Source organism: Heterocephalus glaber, unplaced genomic scaffold (assembly GCF_053883595.1).
Source record: "Heterocephalus glaber isolate CG9 unplaced genomic scaffold, H.glaber_assembly_v1.0 deba00001504, whole genome shotgun sequence".
NCBI lineage: Eukaryota > Metazoa > Chordata > Mammalia > Rodentia > Bathyergidae > Heterocephalus > Heterocephalus glaber.
The window spans coordinates 74,082,792-74,099,211 of NW_028258324.1; the positions used below are offsets into that span (position 1 = coordinate 74,082,792).

At 54.2% G+C, this 16,420-nt stretch overlaps 1 protein-coding gene across 1 annotated transcript in view; it reads right to left on the reverse strand.

The window, feature by feature from the left end:
* Positions 1-13,157: 13,157 nt before the first annotated feature.
* Positions 13,158-16,420, reverse strand: part of Tcaim (T cell activation inhibitor, mitochondrial) — a 43,252-nt gene continuing 39,989 nt past the window's right edge. Inside the window, exon 11 of the mRNA XM_004835071.4 lies at positions 13,158-14,641. Coding sequence (XP_004835128.1) covers positions 14,401-14,641 — 241 coding nt within the window. The 3' untranslated portion in view covers positions 13,158-14,400. The remainder of the gene's footprint in view (positions 14,642-16,420) is intronic.

A 16,420-nucleotide genomic window follows, 5' to 3' on the forward strand; every position in this document is an offset into this window, starting at 1 on the left:
CATTTTATAAAAAACAAAAAACCCGCATCTTTATCCAGTCTCCGGTTGATGTGCAGTTGAGCTGTTTCCAAGCTTTAGCTATTACAAACTTCCACTATAAACATGGGGGTGTATTTATCACTAAGCCATTCGATTTTTAAGGCTTAGTGTCCTTGCCAAAATTGTTAGGAAAGGGATAAACAGCTCTACAACAGCAGGAGAATGTGGGCTTCCGTGGGTGGGGACAGGCACACCCTGGAGTACACAGGGCTTTAGGTAAGGAGGAAAAGGACTGCCAGGATATCGCAGAGCCAGAAACTGCTGGAGCCCTAACACTGCGGAACTGGTGGGGCTATGATAGTGTGTCCCCATTTTCAGTGTGCAGTTGCTGATGGCTCTTACACCCTCCCCTGCTGTTCGGCACCTGGACATGCCGGTGAGAAAGCCCAGGACTCCCTCGTAACACAAGGGGGGAGTTTACATTGAACCTTGGTTCTTCTAGTGCACTGAGCCCTCATCCTATAACCACATAACCAGAGGCATTTTCCCCTTTTTGTTCAAGCTGTTGTCTAGCAGCAGAGGGTTCATTTGCCCAGTTTGGACAGAAATCACAAATAGGCAAAGAGCAGCTCACTTGGTGTTGGGAGCTAGATGTTGAGCATCAGTGACAGCCAGCCCCACTGTTAGCAGATGGAGCCTGGAGCTCCCAGTGGCTTCCTAGGTCAGCCAGCAGCTACTGTTGAGTCCTAGACCTCATCCAGCAGCTGGAGTCAGCAGCTCCCAAGGCCCCAGCAACTCTGACCTGCTGTTGCTCCCCACCAGCATGGCTGCTGGCTACGCTCATGGTTATGTTTTTAGCACAACAAGCTGCTCTGTGTGCTTGACAGGGATTGTGAATAGGCCAGATAAAACCAAGGGGCTCCAGCATAAGGGTTACATGGCCTGACCTAATATGGGTCAGGGGAAGCCTGTTTTATATAGACCCCAAAAAACTGTTCACACGTGCCCAGGTGTCCAGCCATCGGAGAGGGACTCCGCGCAGACTGCACTGGGAGATGAAGCTGTCCAGGGCCCTTTGGAGGAGGTGCCCATCTGGGGTGGACCAGGCACCTGAGCGACTGCAACCAAGGCAAAAATTTCTAATCAGCTGTAAAGCATTTGGGGGAGTCACAGCTGATAAAGGAGGGAAAATCAAAAGTACCTCTTGGTGGAGCATAAGGCCTTCCTGTGGAAGCCGAACGGCTCAGTTGCTCTTACCCAGAAATCCTCACCTGTGAGTGGAAAGTTGGCGTCACCTCTTGGCATGTGTAGTCCCACTGGTCTCAACAAATAACACCAGTTTTGGATCCCATCTTCCGGGGGAGACCACAAAGCAGGAAGAGGAGGGGCTCAGGCTGGCACAGGGTTGGAGGTCACTGTGGCCTTGTGGCTAAACTCAAATCCACGGGGCTCACACTGCTGGGTATGGGGGACCCTCTGAAGGGCCTCGGCATCCGCGCTCAGGAGAGGCGCCCCCTGGCCTGTGGAGCTGTGGTGCTGTGGAGGCACCAGCTGCTGCTGGCAGTTTTCCATCACTGTGACAGTTGCCTGAGAATAAACGGGGGACTTCTACCTTGGCTCCTGGTTTCCAGGGCTTCAGTCACTGGCTTCACCTTGGGCACTGTCTCAAGGCAGCACCCCATGGCAGCAGCACATGGGGCACAAATCTGCTCACTTCTTGGTGTCTGGAAAGCAAAGAAAGGGGGCTGGGGTCCCAATGCCCCTTTAGAGGCACCCCCAGTGGCCCAGCTTGTTCCCACTAGGCCCACCTCTTAGGGGTTCTGCCTCCCTACGGCCACAGTGCCGGGGCCTTTGGAGGACACGTCTCCAAACCATGGCACCGATAAAGCTTTTGTCCTCCCAGTTTGGTCTATGCATTTGGCAGAACGTGCAGATGAGTCTGGCGGCCACATGATAGAGCAATGCTGAAAATTAAAGTTTACAAATCAGATCATGGGCCGGGGGTTTAGCTCAATGGCATTGCACCTGCCTGTAAGCGCAAGGTCCTGAGTTCAATTCCTGGTACAAAAAAAAATCACATCATTTGTCTGCAATGGTGTTGCTTACAGCCAAAGAAATTCCAGGAGCATTTAACAAATTAAAGTGGCATTTGCCTGAAGCCAGAAAACTTACCGAATGGTTCCAAAACATTATAGCAGGGCTGGAGATTTAGCTCAGTGGTTTCGCTGCCTGCTGTGCAAGCGCAAGGACCCGAGTTCGATCCCCAGTACCAAAAAAACCCCACAAAATAATTGTAGCGGCCTGAGAAGACATGTATGCTGTCATACATGTGTTGCTGCTGGGGCCACGTTTCTGGTTTGTGTGTAGTGCACGGGGAATGGGTGTTTGTGCATCCCAGACAACACAGAAGCCTGGCACAGAAGTGGGAGACGTGGACAGGGAATGTTCATGCCAGCGTCTGTAGAGTCACAGAATTCCAAAGAGAGCAGTGCAATGTAGAAAGTGAATGTGAACTGGAGACTTCCAGGAAAACGGTGGAGTGGTGAGCGACGAAAACTAATCTCCTCTGGGATTCAGAATCCAGAAAATAACTTGGGGAAGAAAAAAGTAGATCCCAGGAACCAGGAAGGATCTGACAGGAAAATGCAAATCTAAGGAGAAATTGAAGAGCCAGAGTGTGAGCCTACTCTCTGAGGAGAATTCGCCAGCTCTCATCTCTACACTCTATCCCTAAAATATACAGTAGTGTAGAGATAGCAACACACAGGTAGGGAAAACGAGGGGACCCCCCCCCCGGGTTCTGAAGGGACAGCTGAACAGGCCTGACCACCTGCGAAGAGCTCACAGCTTCCATCCCACTTCCTCCATACGCTGCACCCTGCAAAGCTTATTTTGCAGAAGTTAAAGAAAAAAAAAATCTAACTCTAGAATGTGGAAAATCCCCAAAGATCCTTCCCCGTCCTCCCTAGCAATGAACCAGTTGAGTAGGGGCTCCCTCAGCCCAGAGACAGGAGAAGCCCCTGACAGCTGTAAAGTAACACCTTGAGCCCACCTCATGGTAGGTGGCTCTGCTTCGGGGACCCTGCCTGACTCTCTGAGGGAAGGCAGCTGTACTCTTGGACGCTTGCTGTGTTAAAGTATAAACCTTGCTTCTACACTTTCGATCGCTCTGATTCTTCCACAACCTTCTCTGTGATTGGGAGTCAGGCCCCGGATCACAGAGACTCTCTGCCTGGGACAGTATTTCAAGTTCTTTGTAGCTTTTTGCCCCATGATTTTATTTTACTTTATTTATTTTGCAGTTCTGGGAGTGAAGCCAAGACCTCCACATTGAACTGTATCCCCTTTGTTCCCTTTTTATTGCTTTTGAGACAGGATTTTGCTGTTGCCCAGGCTGTGCTTAAATTTGCAACCCTCCTGTCTCAACCTCCCAGATTGTGGGATCATAGCCATGTGCCACCACACTGGCTATCCTGCTATTTTAAATTGTCAACACTGTTTTTTACAAATTTCTATGCTGTTTATTTCCACAGTGTCTTATTTCTAATACTAGAGGTATAAATTGTTTAAAGACTTTTAAAGCATTCTAATTCATTTTCAGTATTTTGTGCATATTTAACTCTGTGAAAGTACATCATCACAATGTTGACTCTATGTGTTCATTGGTCGCGACTGCCTTCTACACAGATAAAGGCAAGGAAAGAAAACTGAGGCGAGTTCTCCCTGAGTGGGCAATGGAGAGATTCATCCCTTACACTGCAGAGACACCAAGAGGTTTGGTGGTCTGTGGGCTTCATGCACCGACCCAGACCCACGCTGCCCCAGGACCAGCAGAGGTCTCCTCCACTGCTCTAAGTGACTTTCCAGGCTTGAGCCAGCATTCAGTAAGAAACACAGCTGACCTCTCCAGCCATCCCCTCCTGCTCTCAAGAACTGGCACGCGCCTGCTGGTCTATTTCCGGTGAATGTAGAGCTTCTGTTGCTTTCATAAGGTGTGAGGTGATGACCCTTCCCAGCAACACGGAAAGTCCTTGCCTTCTGGGCAGGAGCAGGTTTCAAGGCCTGAGCCTGTCCCGTGTCGGGGGAGGAAGTGGTCGGGCCAGTGGAAGAAGGCTTGGCACGGGACGCTGTGTGGCTTCCAAGGTGATGCTCGGATGTGGGAGACGGGAGTGAAAAGGAGGAGCCTGAGTGGCGGAGAACAGCACGCAGTCCCTCCTCTGCTCTACGGGCCATTTCTTTCATTCTCTGCCACGAGCCTGGCCTGTGACCCGAGGGCTCTGGGCGACAGCTCTGTTGCTCTCAGCAGACCTCCAAGGCAGACCTGGAGACCCCACCCCCAACTCTTCCCCCAAGGCTCAAAAGCCTTCTGGATGCCACAAAAGCACCTTCACCTCTGATGATAGAGCAACACTATACAATAAGATGGGCCCTTGCCTTGCCTTCATGGTTTTTTTCTTCCACAGAACGTTTTGTTCCACAGCTGTAACAGTTTGCACTGCTGGGCATCACTCCTGCCCAATGGATCAAACTGTTTTGAAACTGGGGCCTCTCAGGAATGTTCTGTAGCCCCGCCCCCCTGCTTCATTGAGCATGCTCCTCTACCCTGCCGATCCCTATATAAGGAGGTCTCATGTTTGGTGCTTAGACTTTGAGTATATACTCCTCCGAGCGGGCTGGTGTGCCGGAGACCTCTGTAGTCAGGTTCCACCTGCTCAGTGTGTGACGCAGGCCTGAGAAAAAGAATAAGAGACAGAACTAAGAAAGAGAAAGTGGGGGCCAGGACGACGACTGCCGGTGCAACCAGCAAAGGCCCTGGCCAGTCCCAGGCGCTGACTTTTATTGGGAATCCATTGGGGTGAAGGTGACCTGTGGTTTCTATGGAAATTAATGTAAACAAGGCTCATAAAGGACAAGACAAAGCATTCTCAAATTAGGAACAGAATAGACAAAATCTATGGTTGTAATTGGAAAACTGTCCTTCTAGACTGAAGGTTTCAGTTGTGGGAACGGAATTTGGGTGCGAGTTACTCTGACCTGGGCACGTAGGCTTCGGCCAGGCTCACTCCTATAAACAAGCCACTTGTGGGGGTAGCTCCTCACAGCCTGCCTTGGGGATAATCAGTATTGCAGTCCTGTGCACTGGTGTAATAAAGTTTTTTTCTCACCTCTTTGAATGACCAGTGGATTCTTGAGACTTCAAACCCTAACGCTGTAATACTTGGCAACTGCACCACTCTGTTCCATTTTGCCACAAACCCAGGAGATAAGCATAGTTCAGTTAGTCCTGTGAGCTTTAATTTCTGGGATTATGAATTGAGTTCAATTTTTGGGAATAGTCTATATACATCTGTGATTTCATTTAAAAATATGACCCATAAAAAATTATGTAGCTATCCAAGAGGATCTCCAGCAAGGTTGTAAGAATACACTGAAAGCACTGGGCATGAGCAAAGTAGAGCTTTGGCAAATCTGGACGTTAAAAAGCATTCGTTAGGGCCGGGGATTTAGCTCAGTGATTTTGCCGCCTACTGCGCAAGCGCAAGGACCCAAGTTTGATCCCCGGTTCCAAAAAAACCCCCCAAAACCCCCATTCGTTTCACATGAGAGACTATGGAGACAGGGCTCCCTGGGGACAAGGATGGAAGCCACCAGCCATCCACAGGGGTGGGGACGGAAGCTCAGATGCGGGGGAGCGGAGGGTAGAGGTCTGAGGTGAAGTCAATGGCAATCTACACAACATGTTTATAAAATGTGTAATTGTAAAATTTATAAAAATCACCCTTAAAAGACATTTGTTTTTATTTTAAATAAAAATTTATACATAATTTTAATATTTAAATTATGGAAATAGTGAAACATTTTGTGATAGCCAACCTGACTCCATTTGGTGTTACTGTTCCCCCTCCATTTTGTGTAAAGTCAAGCGATTCTGGTTGGTCACTTGCTCCCCTCCCCTAGGGAGTCCCTTGGTTGATGCATGACAGACTGCCTCATCCCATTTGGTAGAGGAGTCTGAAGCTGTGTGTTATCTTTATGACTTTCCCATTTGGTAGAACAATCTGCAACTGTGTGTTATCTTTATGACCTTGGGAACAGAATACTCCACACCTGTGTGATATTTTGTTCCAACTAAACTGTGTGAAACTTCCCCTGACCCGCACTGACTTGGCAAAGTTCTGCTTCTATAAAATTCCGCTTGTGTTCCCCCTCTCCCTGAGTCCTCCCCAACCAGAAGAGCTGCTTAAAAGAAACCCACAAGCCGCTTTTCAGAGTCGAGAGGTTTTGAACTCTAGCCACCCTCAACCCTCGGCAATAAAGGACTCAAATTTAGCTCAGAGTGTTGGCGATTCTCTATCATCTCTTGCAATTGAGTATAACAATTTAATTCATACAACTAATGTTAAGAAATGAGGAGTCAGCGGCACTGCACCTGCCTTGCAAGAGCAAGGTCATGAGTTCGATCCCTGGTACAAAGAAAAAGAAATGTCAGGAGTTTGAATCATGAAAAATTTCCTCCTCTTCTTCCATCACCACCTGCATTTTTTTTCTGGAAAACAAACACCCATTGCTGTATATGAAGCTGAGAATGGCACCATCAGAAACCAGAAGCTACAGGAAGACAGAGGCAGTGCCAGAGATTCCTAGGGTGGGAACCTTGGGCCCCAGGACAGCTGCCTTGGGTGCAGTGCTGGCTGGAGCCCAGGCTGGGATGGTTTGCATAATAAAGGCTGGGTTGCTAGGAGCCCTGCCTCTCAGTGCCCCTCCTATCCGTGTCCCCTTCCCAGAAGCCTGTGCTGGGGCTTCCAACAGGTGAGCTGCCCAGCCCTCCTGGCCCTGCCCCCAGACCACGCCCTGCTCCGACCACTGTGATTCTGGGAATCACAGATTGCTGGATAGTGACTCCCACACTGTGTGCGACCTTGTCAACCTCCATGGAGGCTGGGGACCCTCTGCCCGAGCCAGCCCATGCACCTTGGGAAAGGCAGGCACCAAGGCCTGGAAGGCTTCGGGGTCTGGGTGACACACTAAGCAGTGCGCCTTGAAGCCCTCAGGGCGACAGTCACTGTGTCCCTTCCAAAGAAAGCAAAGCAATTACCAAGCATAAGGGAAAGAAAATAGGAAGAATCAACCAGGTGAAGTGGTGCATATCTGTGATCCCAACACTCTGGGAGGCTGAGGCAGGCCAATGGCAATTTTGAGCCCAGCCTGGGCAACTTCGTGATGTAGCGAGTCTCAAAAAAAAATTTAAAAGTGTGGGCCGGGGATTTAGCTCAGTGGTTCAGGAACCTGCCCCAAAAGCACGAGGTCCGGAGTTTGATCCCGGGTACAAAAAAAAAAAAAAATTTAAAAGTGTGTAGCTCAGCATGAAGGCCCTGGGTTCAATCCCCCACACTGAAATTTTTTTTTTTTTTTTAAAAGAGTGAGAGAACAGGAAGTGTCACCCAGCCTCCCAGCCTCTCCAGGGTTGACTGGGGGATGAGCTTCCATTTGCCCTGTAGCAGCAGGTGAGGGTCTGCGACTGTCATTACTACACAAAGGGCCTGCCAGCTCAGGACACGCAGTCCCAGGTTCCGAGGATCTGTGTGGAGCCATCTCTGGGGCCCAGGCTGCTCCCCCCACGTGGACTCGTCCTTGTGGCTTTGTGAGAGTGCTTCTCCATCTGCTCTTGTATGAGGCAGCACTCTCCAATCTTCTCTTAAGCCAAGATGGTCTTTCAAGAGACAGTTAATTAACTGTGGTTGCAGCTGGGCATGATAGTGTATGCCTTCCATCCCAGCAATCAGGAGACTGAGGCAGGAGGCCAGCCTGGGCTACATAGGCAGACTCTGTCTCAACAAAACCAAAAAATTTATCTTAGTTGCTTTCTTTATAAAATGAGTTTAAGGGGGCTAGGGATTTAGCTCAGTGGTTCCACTGCCTGCCTCGCAAGCGAAAGGTCCCCAGTTTGATCCCCAGTACTAAAAAACAAAACAAAACAAAAATGAGTTTAAGGATTGACAACCAGCATTTTCCTAAGGAATAAAGTAGAATTTAATCAAAAAGAATAGAAAATATCAGAGAAAGAAACCCGTACTTTCCGTGGGATTGTCAGCACACACTCACATCCCGAAGGAGGCTGGGCAGGAAGCCTGCTCGGTCTACCATCCCATCCCCAGAGCCCCAGCAGACAGTCCACCTGAGGATGCTCGTCCGGACAGGGCCCGCTGCACACACCCCTCCTATGCCTCCTCTCAAAGCCCAGGGACGGTGTGAGCGTTTCACGGGCAGCTGTGGGGACATGTGCACATGTTCAGTATAAACGCAATTCTGTCCTTCGAACATTTCTGATCTGTGGTTTAGTGAGGCCATGGGTTGGGAGCCCATGGCTAACAGAGGGCTAACTGCACCAGGCTAAGATCTGTTTATTTATTTACTGGGTGGGGATTGAACCCATGGCCTTTGCGTTGAGCTACATTCCCAGTCCTTTTTATTACTATTATTATTTAAAAAATTTTTTTGGGTACTGGGGATCAAACTCAGGACCTTCAGCTTGCAAGGCAGGTGAGGTGCCACTGAGTTAAATCCCTGGCCCTATTGTAATTATTTTAATTTGAAACAGGATCTGGCTAAATCACTAAGTTGTCCAGGCTGGGCTCAAACTTGAGATCCCCCTGGTTCAGCCTCCCAGTATAGGACAGGCCTATGCCACCGTATCTGGCTAAGATTTAAAGATTTGGAAAAGGCAGTGTCAGAGTAAAGCCCCTGATGTTTTCCTTTCAGACATGGCCCAGAACCCCGGTGGCCAGCAGCCAGAACCTCTGGACTCCTTCTTCTGGGTGAACAAGGTGACTGGGGAGATCACACGACCCCCAGGGCCGGTGGGGGTGTCCACCCTCAGGCTGCGCAGGAGGACCTGGGCCTCTGCCAGGCCACCCATGGCCCGGGCACTGTGTCACTCCCTGAGGGGCCCCTGCTGCCTGCCCAGGAGCACCTTTGCCAGGAGCGGCTGTCCTCCTGAGCCTGAGAGTGTCCATCTGAGCACCTCTTCAGGGCACCCCAGTCCGAGCCCCCGGACACCCACCGCACATCTCCCCGAGGCCTCCCAAAGGGTCCAAACCTAGTATGATCTCCCTTAGCTTTTGACACCAGATGTCTTCCAGAACTTCCTGTTCTTTCCAGGCTGTCTTGGTAGGTTTTTTTTAACTTTTAAATTTTTATTCATTAAGTTTATTGGTACATTTTAGGTATACGATATGATAGCATTCATCATTGGGATTGGAGTTTTATTATTAACCCTTTGGGGTTCAATGATCCAGTTCTAGCTGGGCATGGTGGTGGTGAGTACCTGTAATTCCAGCACTCTGGGAGGCTGAGGCAGGAGGGTTGCAAATATAAACCCAGCATGAGCAACTTAGTGAGAACTTGTCTTAAAGTGAAAAATGGAAAAAGAGCCGAGGAGGAGGTAGCTCAGTGCAAGGGCCCTGGTTCAGCCCCCAGGTACACAGACACACACCCACTTCTGATGCTGGTGTTGGCTGGTGTCTAAGCAGTGTTTAGTTTCCATGGCCAGGAGTGGACACCATAGTGTCTGGCACAGGGCCAGGGTCCCCTGGCTCGAGCTTGCGAGGGCAGTGACTGGGCCCTGTCCTGACCCTGGGTGCTGGGCTGGGCCTGCGTGCTGCCGCTCACTTTATGGCCAAGGAGTCCAGCAGGATGGGGACCTCTCCTCCTGATGACCCACGTGCCCACAGTGCAGGGAGCTGCAACATCTTCCTCGGGGGACACAGGGACCTCAGGTAGGGACACGGGTACTGGCCCAGGGTCTACGGGTGGGCTGACAGTGGCCACACAGGCTGTGCCCAGTGGCACGGAGCCAGGTGAGATGCTCTGGACAGAGAGGGTGACTGGGGTGGGGCAGGGGACACAGCCAGGGCAGAGTGCCCTGGGGACTGTGGCCGTGCATCCCCCAGTGCAGTGCCACCCTGTGTGGGCCGGAGTCAGAGACCCAGTGTAGCACCCTGCTTTGCGGCGGAGGCCAGCTGCTGAGATGCAGGTGGTAGGGAGCCAGTATGTGGGGTTTCGTGTTTGAGATAAAGGAGCAAAGTCCTCGCAGGACTCGGAAGGTGGGCACAGGCCAGACTCCAGGACTGCACCCCACTGTGTCGGGACACCCCGGGCCCAGCCGAGGCTGGGAAGGGCTCCTGGCCCAGCGCACAGAGGCCAATGATGCTGCACCGGTTTCTGCAGAGAGAAAGCTTTGTCGAAGGCTGACGGGGGGCAGGGGTGGCTCGCACCTCGCCTAACAGCCTGGGAAGTGGGGTGAAGGGCTTCCGGGAGATACAGGTCTGGGGGAATCTTGGGTTGATGGGTGCAGCTGTGGCTTTCTAGGTGAGATGCAAAGTAACAACACCGCTTTACAGGAAGTCAGAAATCGTTAATTCTGAGCCAAACATGGGGACCAAGGCCTGGGAACAAGGATTCAAGTTACCCTGGGTGCTGTGTGGAAAAGTCACAGATGCACTGCAGGGCGCTGGGAGGGGTCTCTTCTCCAGGCTCAGGGTGTTGTCTGACAGAATGCTTAGCTCTGGCTCTGGAGGCCAGGCCTCCGCTTTCTGTCAGACCCAGAGCAAACATTCTGAGCTTCACCTGCCAGCCAATGCCAAGGATGCCAGCTCAGAGAGAGGGGAAAAGGCCCGAGGGAACCCAAGCCAGCTCTGGCTCGGACCCAGCCATGCATCCCCAGCACCATGCTGTTCTACCACAGGATCTGTGGCTCAGACGAAGCTTCTCCGGGGACTTCAGCCTCACAGAAGGGGAAGGCCGGGCTGCCCAGGCGAGCAGGTGAGCAGTGGCCAGAGCACGGCACACACTGAGGCGGCCAGGTAGCTGAGCCTCCAGTGAGCTGCAGGCTTCCTCCCAAGTCCCCGCTAGCTCCTGTTACAGAGGAGAGCCTCTGCCCGGGGACTTGGTCCTGGCCCACGGTCCTGCCCCCATTCCCAGGGCAGTTGGGCCAAGCTGCACGGGTGCTGGGCAGAAACGGCGCAAGGTGACAGCCAACGGAAGACGCACACCGTCTCCGGCCCAGGCCCACCCTATGCCAGCTGACGTGGCAATTCCGGCTCGGGAAGTCCGGAATAAAAATGATGAAACTTTGGTGTCGAATGGCCAAAAGAAGACGCCTAGGGCTGCAGGCCCGGGGAAAGGGAGCTTGGCAGGGCCCTTGGGTGGCCGACATGTTCCTGGGCTGCTCGGCCAGGGCTGCTCAGCAGGGAGCCACCCTCCTGGGCACGGGCGGGTGCAGGGGGCACCGTGTGGGCAGAGCCATGGGAAGGCGGTCTGGTGGGGTGCTGGCGGGGCCGGGTCTCCACAATGTGCCCTGGAGACGCCCAGGGGCACCGACAGGCAGGCAGCGGCTCCTGCGGCAGGGCTGGTGCCGGAGATCAGGAGCCAGGGGCAGCGAGTGGCTGGTGCGAGGCCCACACCACAGCTGGGTCCTGCAGCCCACACAGCCCAGGAGAGCACGGACAGGGAAGCCGGGCAGGAGTCACCTGGCTCTGGGGCAGAGTGAGCAGCGCAGTGCACCCTGCTGCAGGCTCTCGCGGAGAAGTTGACAAATGCAGTGGAAGTCCCTGAGGCCAGTGGTCTGAACTGTGCTCAGCCAATCACTGGGACCTGAGGCCTCAGCCACGGGCAGGCACAGCTAAGGCTCAGAGCTGTGGTGCTGGGGAGACCTGGCGGCCCCATGTGTGAGGTGGGGAGAGGGAGCGAGGCGGCAGGTTTGGGGACAGAGGCCACGGAGAGGCCACGTGAGTGCTGCAGTGGACTGAAGTGCTGCGGCCACAGGGCCAGGGACTCGAACAGCCACCAGGCTGGCAGAGGCACAGGCGACCCCGCCCGGACCAGGCTTCTGGCCTCCACAGCTGAGGGCACAGATTCCTGCTGCTTCCAGCCCACGCGCCTCCGCACAGGCACCAGCCTTCCAGGGCCCCTGCTGTGCCCGGGCGCAGGACAGGGCTGCACATGCAGGTGCTCCTGCTCCATCAGGGATTCTGGGGACCAAGATGCCAGGGAAGGACCCAGAACCTTCTCTGGGTACAGGCCGGGGCCGGCGTCTCCAGGCTGCTCCCGCTGAGCTCCGCTCTCCTCTGCCCAGAAGTCTGCAGCTCACGTCCAGGGCCACCCGGCCTTCCCAGGGCCTGCGGTGCTGACAGGTGAGGAACTGTCCTGTGGGGAGGGCTGTGCTGGTCAGTCCTCTCCAGCTGTGCTGCACGGCAGGGGCTCCGGGGCAGCCGTGTGGGCTCTGCATGCACCATGGCTTGTGCTGAGGGCCGAGGCTCAAGGGCACAGTGCTCAGCTCCCCAGGCCCGGGCACTGGGCTCCTGTGCCCCATTGCCTGCGGCAGTCACAGGGTCTTGGACAAGCCTTGTCCCCATTCTATGTGCAGTGTCAGTCAGCTCAAGAGACCCCCACGGCTCCCTGGCCTGCCTGCAGCGGGGCACCAGCTGCTCCCCTGTCCTGCTCCAGCTGCTGAGGGAGTGGTGCCGGGGTTGGTGGCCACAGGCACCCCCGGGAACACCAGCTTCCTGGGACAGACCTGCACAGTGGGAAGAGCCCCAGGTCTGTCCCGGTGTCTCCCTGAAGGGTGGGGAGACCGAGCCATAGAGTGGGAGACCAGGACTGTCTCAGGACCCCTGGGGCGTGCCCCAATTCTTAACGAGAGATGACACCTGCCCCTGTGGCTCTGCCGTGTCAGGGCATCGCAGGGTGGGGGCTAAGGCCTGGCCCAGGTCAGCTGGCACAGGCAGGGGTGGAGGTCAGCCAGGTGCCGGGACCTCGGGCCAGGCCATGTCTCACGGGGCTGATGTGACAGGATTGCTTCACTTGGGGAAGCCAGGCCACCAGGATGCTGGGATGGTGACCCGGCCGGAGCTGCACTCTGGGGTCCTGTAGCTTCGATCCCTCACGTTGGGCCCCTCAAAGCCTGCCACCTTCTCTTGGGCTTGGGGTGGCAGCCTGTGGAGGCAGGGGCTGGCGGGACCCAGGCTGGGCACCGACGCGGCTCTGGACAGTGCGGGAGGGGCAGGTGGTCCCTCTGTCACGGTGGGAGACAGGCACCTGTCAGCCTCCAAGGCTTTACCACTTCCCACCAGCAGGCAAGAGGCGCAAACTACCAATGGGACCCTAGGAAAACACGTGCCTGACATGAGTAGAATTTATTATGTGATGGTTCTGAGACAAAAATCAACTTCAAAACATATTACTGAAGCTTCTATATTAGCTGATTTCAGAAATGGCAAACCCAGATCTAATTTTCTAATACATTTTCTTGTATGATTCTCACTGCCATCAATTGGCTCTGGAAAATCTTTAGTGATAGTAACATCTGTCACATGAGAAAACCAACTTCAATATAATTCTCTGGCACAGTTAAGGGGGGGTATGTGCACGAGCTACAGTAAGGACAAATCAATACTTTTGAACACCCATTTGCACTTAAACGGCTCAAATAATGAATGTTTCCTGTAAACTCAGAGCATACTTTATGAACTAATTTCACCATCTTTACGTTCTACTGCTTCATCCACAGGAGAGTCAAGCACGGTGTCCCAGCCACACCTGCTCGTCCTCATGTGGAGGGGCGGGGGATCTGACCCGGAGTCGAGGGGATGCGGGGCCAGGCCTTGCCTGTTGGGGGCAACATGGGCCACCCGGGGTTCAGCTGTTTCTGAAATGAGAGGCGACACAGAGAGGCCCTAAGAACCAGAGCCGAAGAGAGCGAACCCCCGGGGGACACAGAAACCCTGCCCCTTGGCAAGTGGGTGAGGGTGCCCGCTGAGGCCGACTGCAGGGACTCCTGGGAGCCTCCAAAGGGTACAAAGCTGCTCCTGCCTGTCGGGTTTATGCTGCCAATGGTAGGGTATCTTCGTTTATTTAATTTCTTTGCTGCTGGGACAGAACCTGGGGCCTTTGGTGTGCTGAGTACGTCCTTCCCCAGCCCCCACAGCTACTGTATTGTAACGGGTAGGAGAAATTATGGGTTGCAAACTTAAATTCCCCATCACTGACATCTAACTTCTGCTACACTGGTGTTTTAGACACCAGCGATCCCTCCTGCCTATAAAATAAGCGTGTGCACACACGACACGACCGAAGAGGTGTGTGGCACCATGTTACGTGGAGACGCTGACCCGAGACCTCCCTGCACGCTCAGCCAGCTTCAAGGCCACGCGTGCATGAAAATAAAGACTCGGAGAACCCTAGTTACCATGCGCCACAAACACATCCCTTTGCTCTGGTATCTTTAGCCTGGTCTCTCTGCTAGGAAATAATTTAAAAAAAGGTCTTTTAAAGCAGCAGTCGGAAACTGTTCTTCATGCTGTGGATTTAAGTAAGTTTGGCCATTTCTTTCTTATTTCTTTGTAAGCGCAGTGGGTTTCTGGGTCACTTCAGGGCGTCTCCGTCCTTCCAGTCCCAGGGGATGTACAGGTCACCGTCCTGCAGCACGGAGTAGAAGTGGGACACGCACAGGTGCATGCCGCGCAGGGCCGGCCGCGGGCGCAAGGCGAGCCGCTCACAGCAGGCCACCATCTGCCGGGTGGAGACGCTGGGCTCCTTGTACAGCTTCTCCAGGGCGAACTGGCTGGCGGAGGCGCGGATCAGCTCGCCTTCAGCAACCTCCAACCTATTCCAAGGAGGACAAGAGCGATGCTGCTGTAAGCTGATGCCGCAGGGAAGAGCACAGAACAAGCGTTTTCTCATACACCGGGGCTGTGACCTCTCACTCACAACACCAAGACTGGGGCCCAAACACAGCTGCAGCTTGGGCGTCTCTCCCCGTCGCACCCTGCCCAGCCCGCTGCATGGCTGCCCTGTCCCTCCTGCCCGGTAGGAACTCTGCGTCTCTGGACCTGGGCCCTAGGGACTGACGCCAGGGGCACGAGGTCGGAGGCCCCACACTATGGCCGCACTCGGGGCAGGACCCACGTCACTGGAAGCTGTGGGACACGCCAAGGGCCCCACTCCTCCGACAGGCCGTGCAGCGTGGTGGGAAAACGGCGGCTTTAATCCTTCCCTCACTTCACACACTCATCCGCAAGCGTCTCCAGCCACACTGTCCTGAATGGATTCAAAACGCTGACCTTCCTGGTCACTGTGACTTTGGGGAGAATCAGGAGTCACCCGGTGCCAGATCCGGTGACTAAGGTGGGTGGGGACACAGCCGTGTTTCTATGTGCTGCCTTCTGCGGGACGGCGCACGGCGGCAGCAGCCACTCATTTTGACCACCCCTCATAAAGACCTGGGGAAGAGGACGCCAGCAGCGCTGCAGACAGTGGCGGGGACCATGGGATGAGTGCTCCTAGTGGCAGGGCAATGGCAATGTGTCTTTATTGCAACAATTTTTTTTTTGGTACCAGGGATTGAACTCAGGTTCTTGCGCTGGCGGCGAAACCACCGAGCTAAATCCCTGGCCCAATGCAACAATTTTTTAAAAGGTAAACATTCACCGTGTAACTTAAATACTGCCTTGGTTAAAAACACCAAATATTCTCTCTGACTGCTGCATACGAACATTAAGTACATAAAATCCCGACCCAGCAGAATATCTGAAAACAGAAACAGTCACTGCAGCTGGTCCTGCTGCCCTGTAGTTACTGATGCCCTTTCTTCAACAACCTTCTGCAGTGCAGTGTGCTGCGCGTCCTTCGGGTGCCCTGTGCCTCCTGCTAGGAGTCAAGAAAGTGGACAGGGGCTGGGAGACGGGCTTCTCAGTGTCACCCCGCTGGCCACTCTGCACTTGGGTGCACGACACTCGTTTTCTATGTAGGGCCTTTTCACTTGCTCAAAAAAACTCTAGCGATGTGACTGAGCAGTGAGTGACGCCGTGCAGTGGCACCGACGTGTGGTCCCGGGTGGGACCGTGTGGCCCAGGGCCCTCCTCAGGCTCCACTGTGGTGACAACAGGGTTGAAGCCCTCAGCACCGAGCCTCTGTGCCAACTCACTTGTGCCCAGTGCGCTCCGGGCAGACATAACACTGCACTGGTGGGGGCCGCACTGCACCGAGCCCCCCGCCCCTGGGCGTCTTCCGGGCTTGAGCAGCTCGGGGCAGTGTGGCCATGACAGCCGCAGCCCCATGGGCAGGAGCCCAGGTCCACCAGCCAGGCCCGCCCCGCGCCCTCGGCCTGTCACTGTCCCCCACACCGCCCGGCACGGCTATAGCTTCAGTGGCCGCAGGGTCCCGAGCACGCTGCCTGACTCTAGACGTCTCCCTGGGGCTGGCAGAGCACTGCCAGCAGGTATGGCCTGGGCTCCAGCCTCAGCACTAAGAACAATTCCGCTTTTGCCCTTCCTTACAATGTCTTTGCCTCGCTGAGGTGGTGGGTGCCAGGCCTGGGGTGGGTGCAGAAGAGCTCTGCCCCATCCCTGCCGAACAGCAGCCACTTTCCAGGGGGACAGGGCCC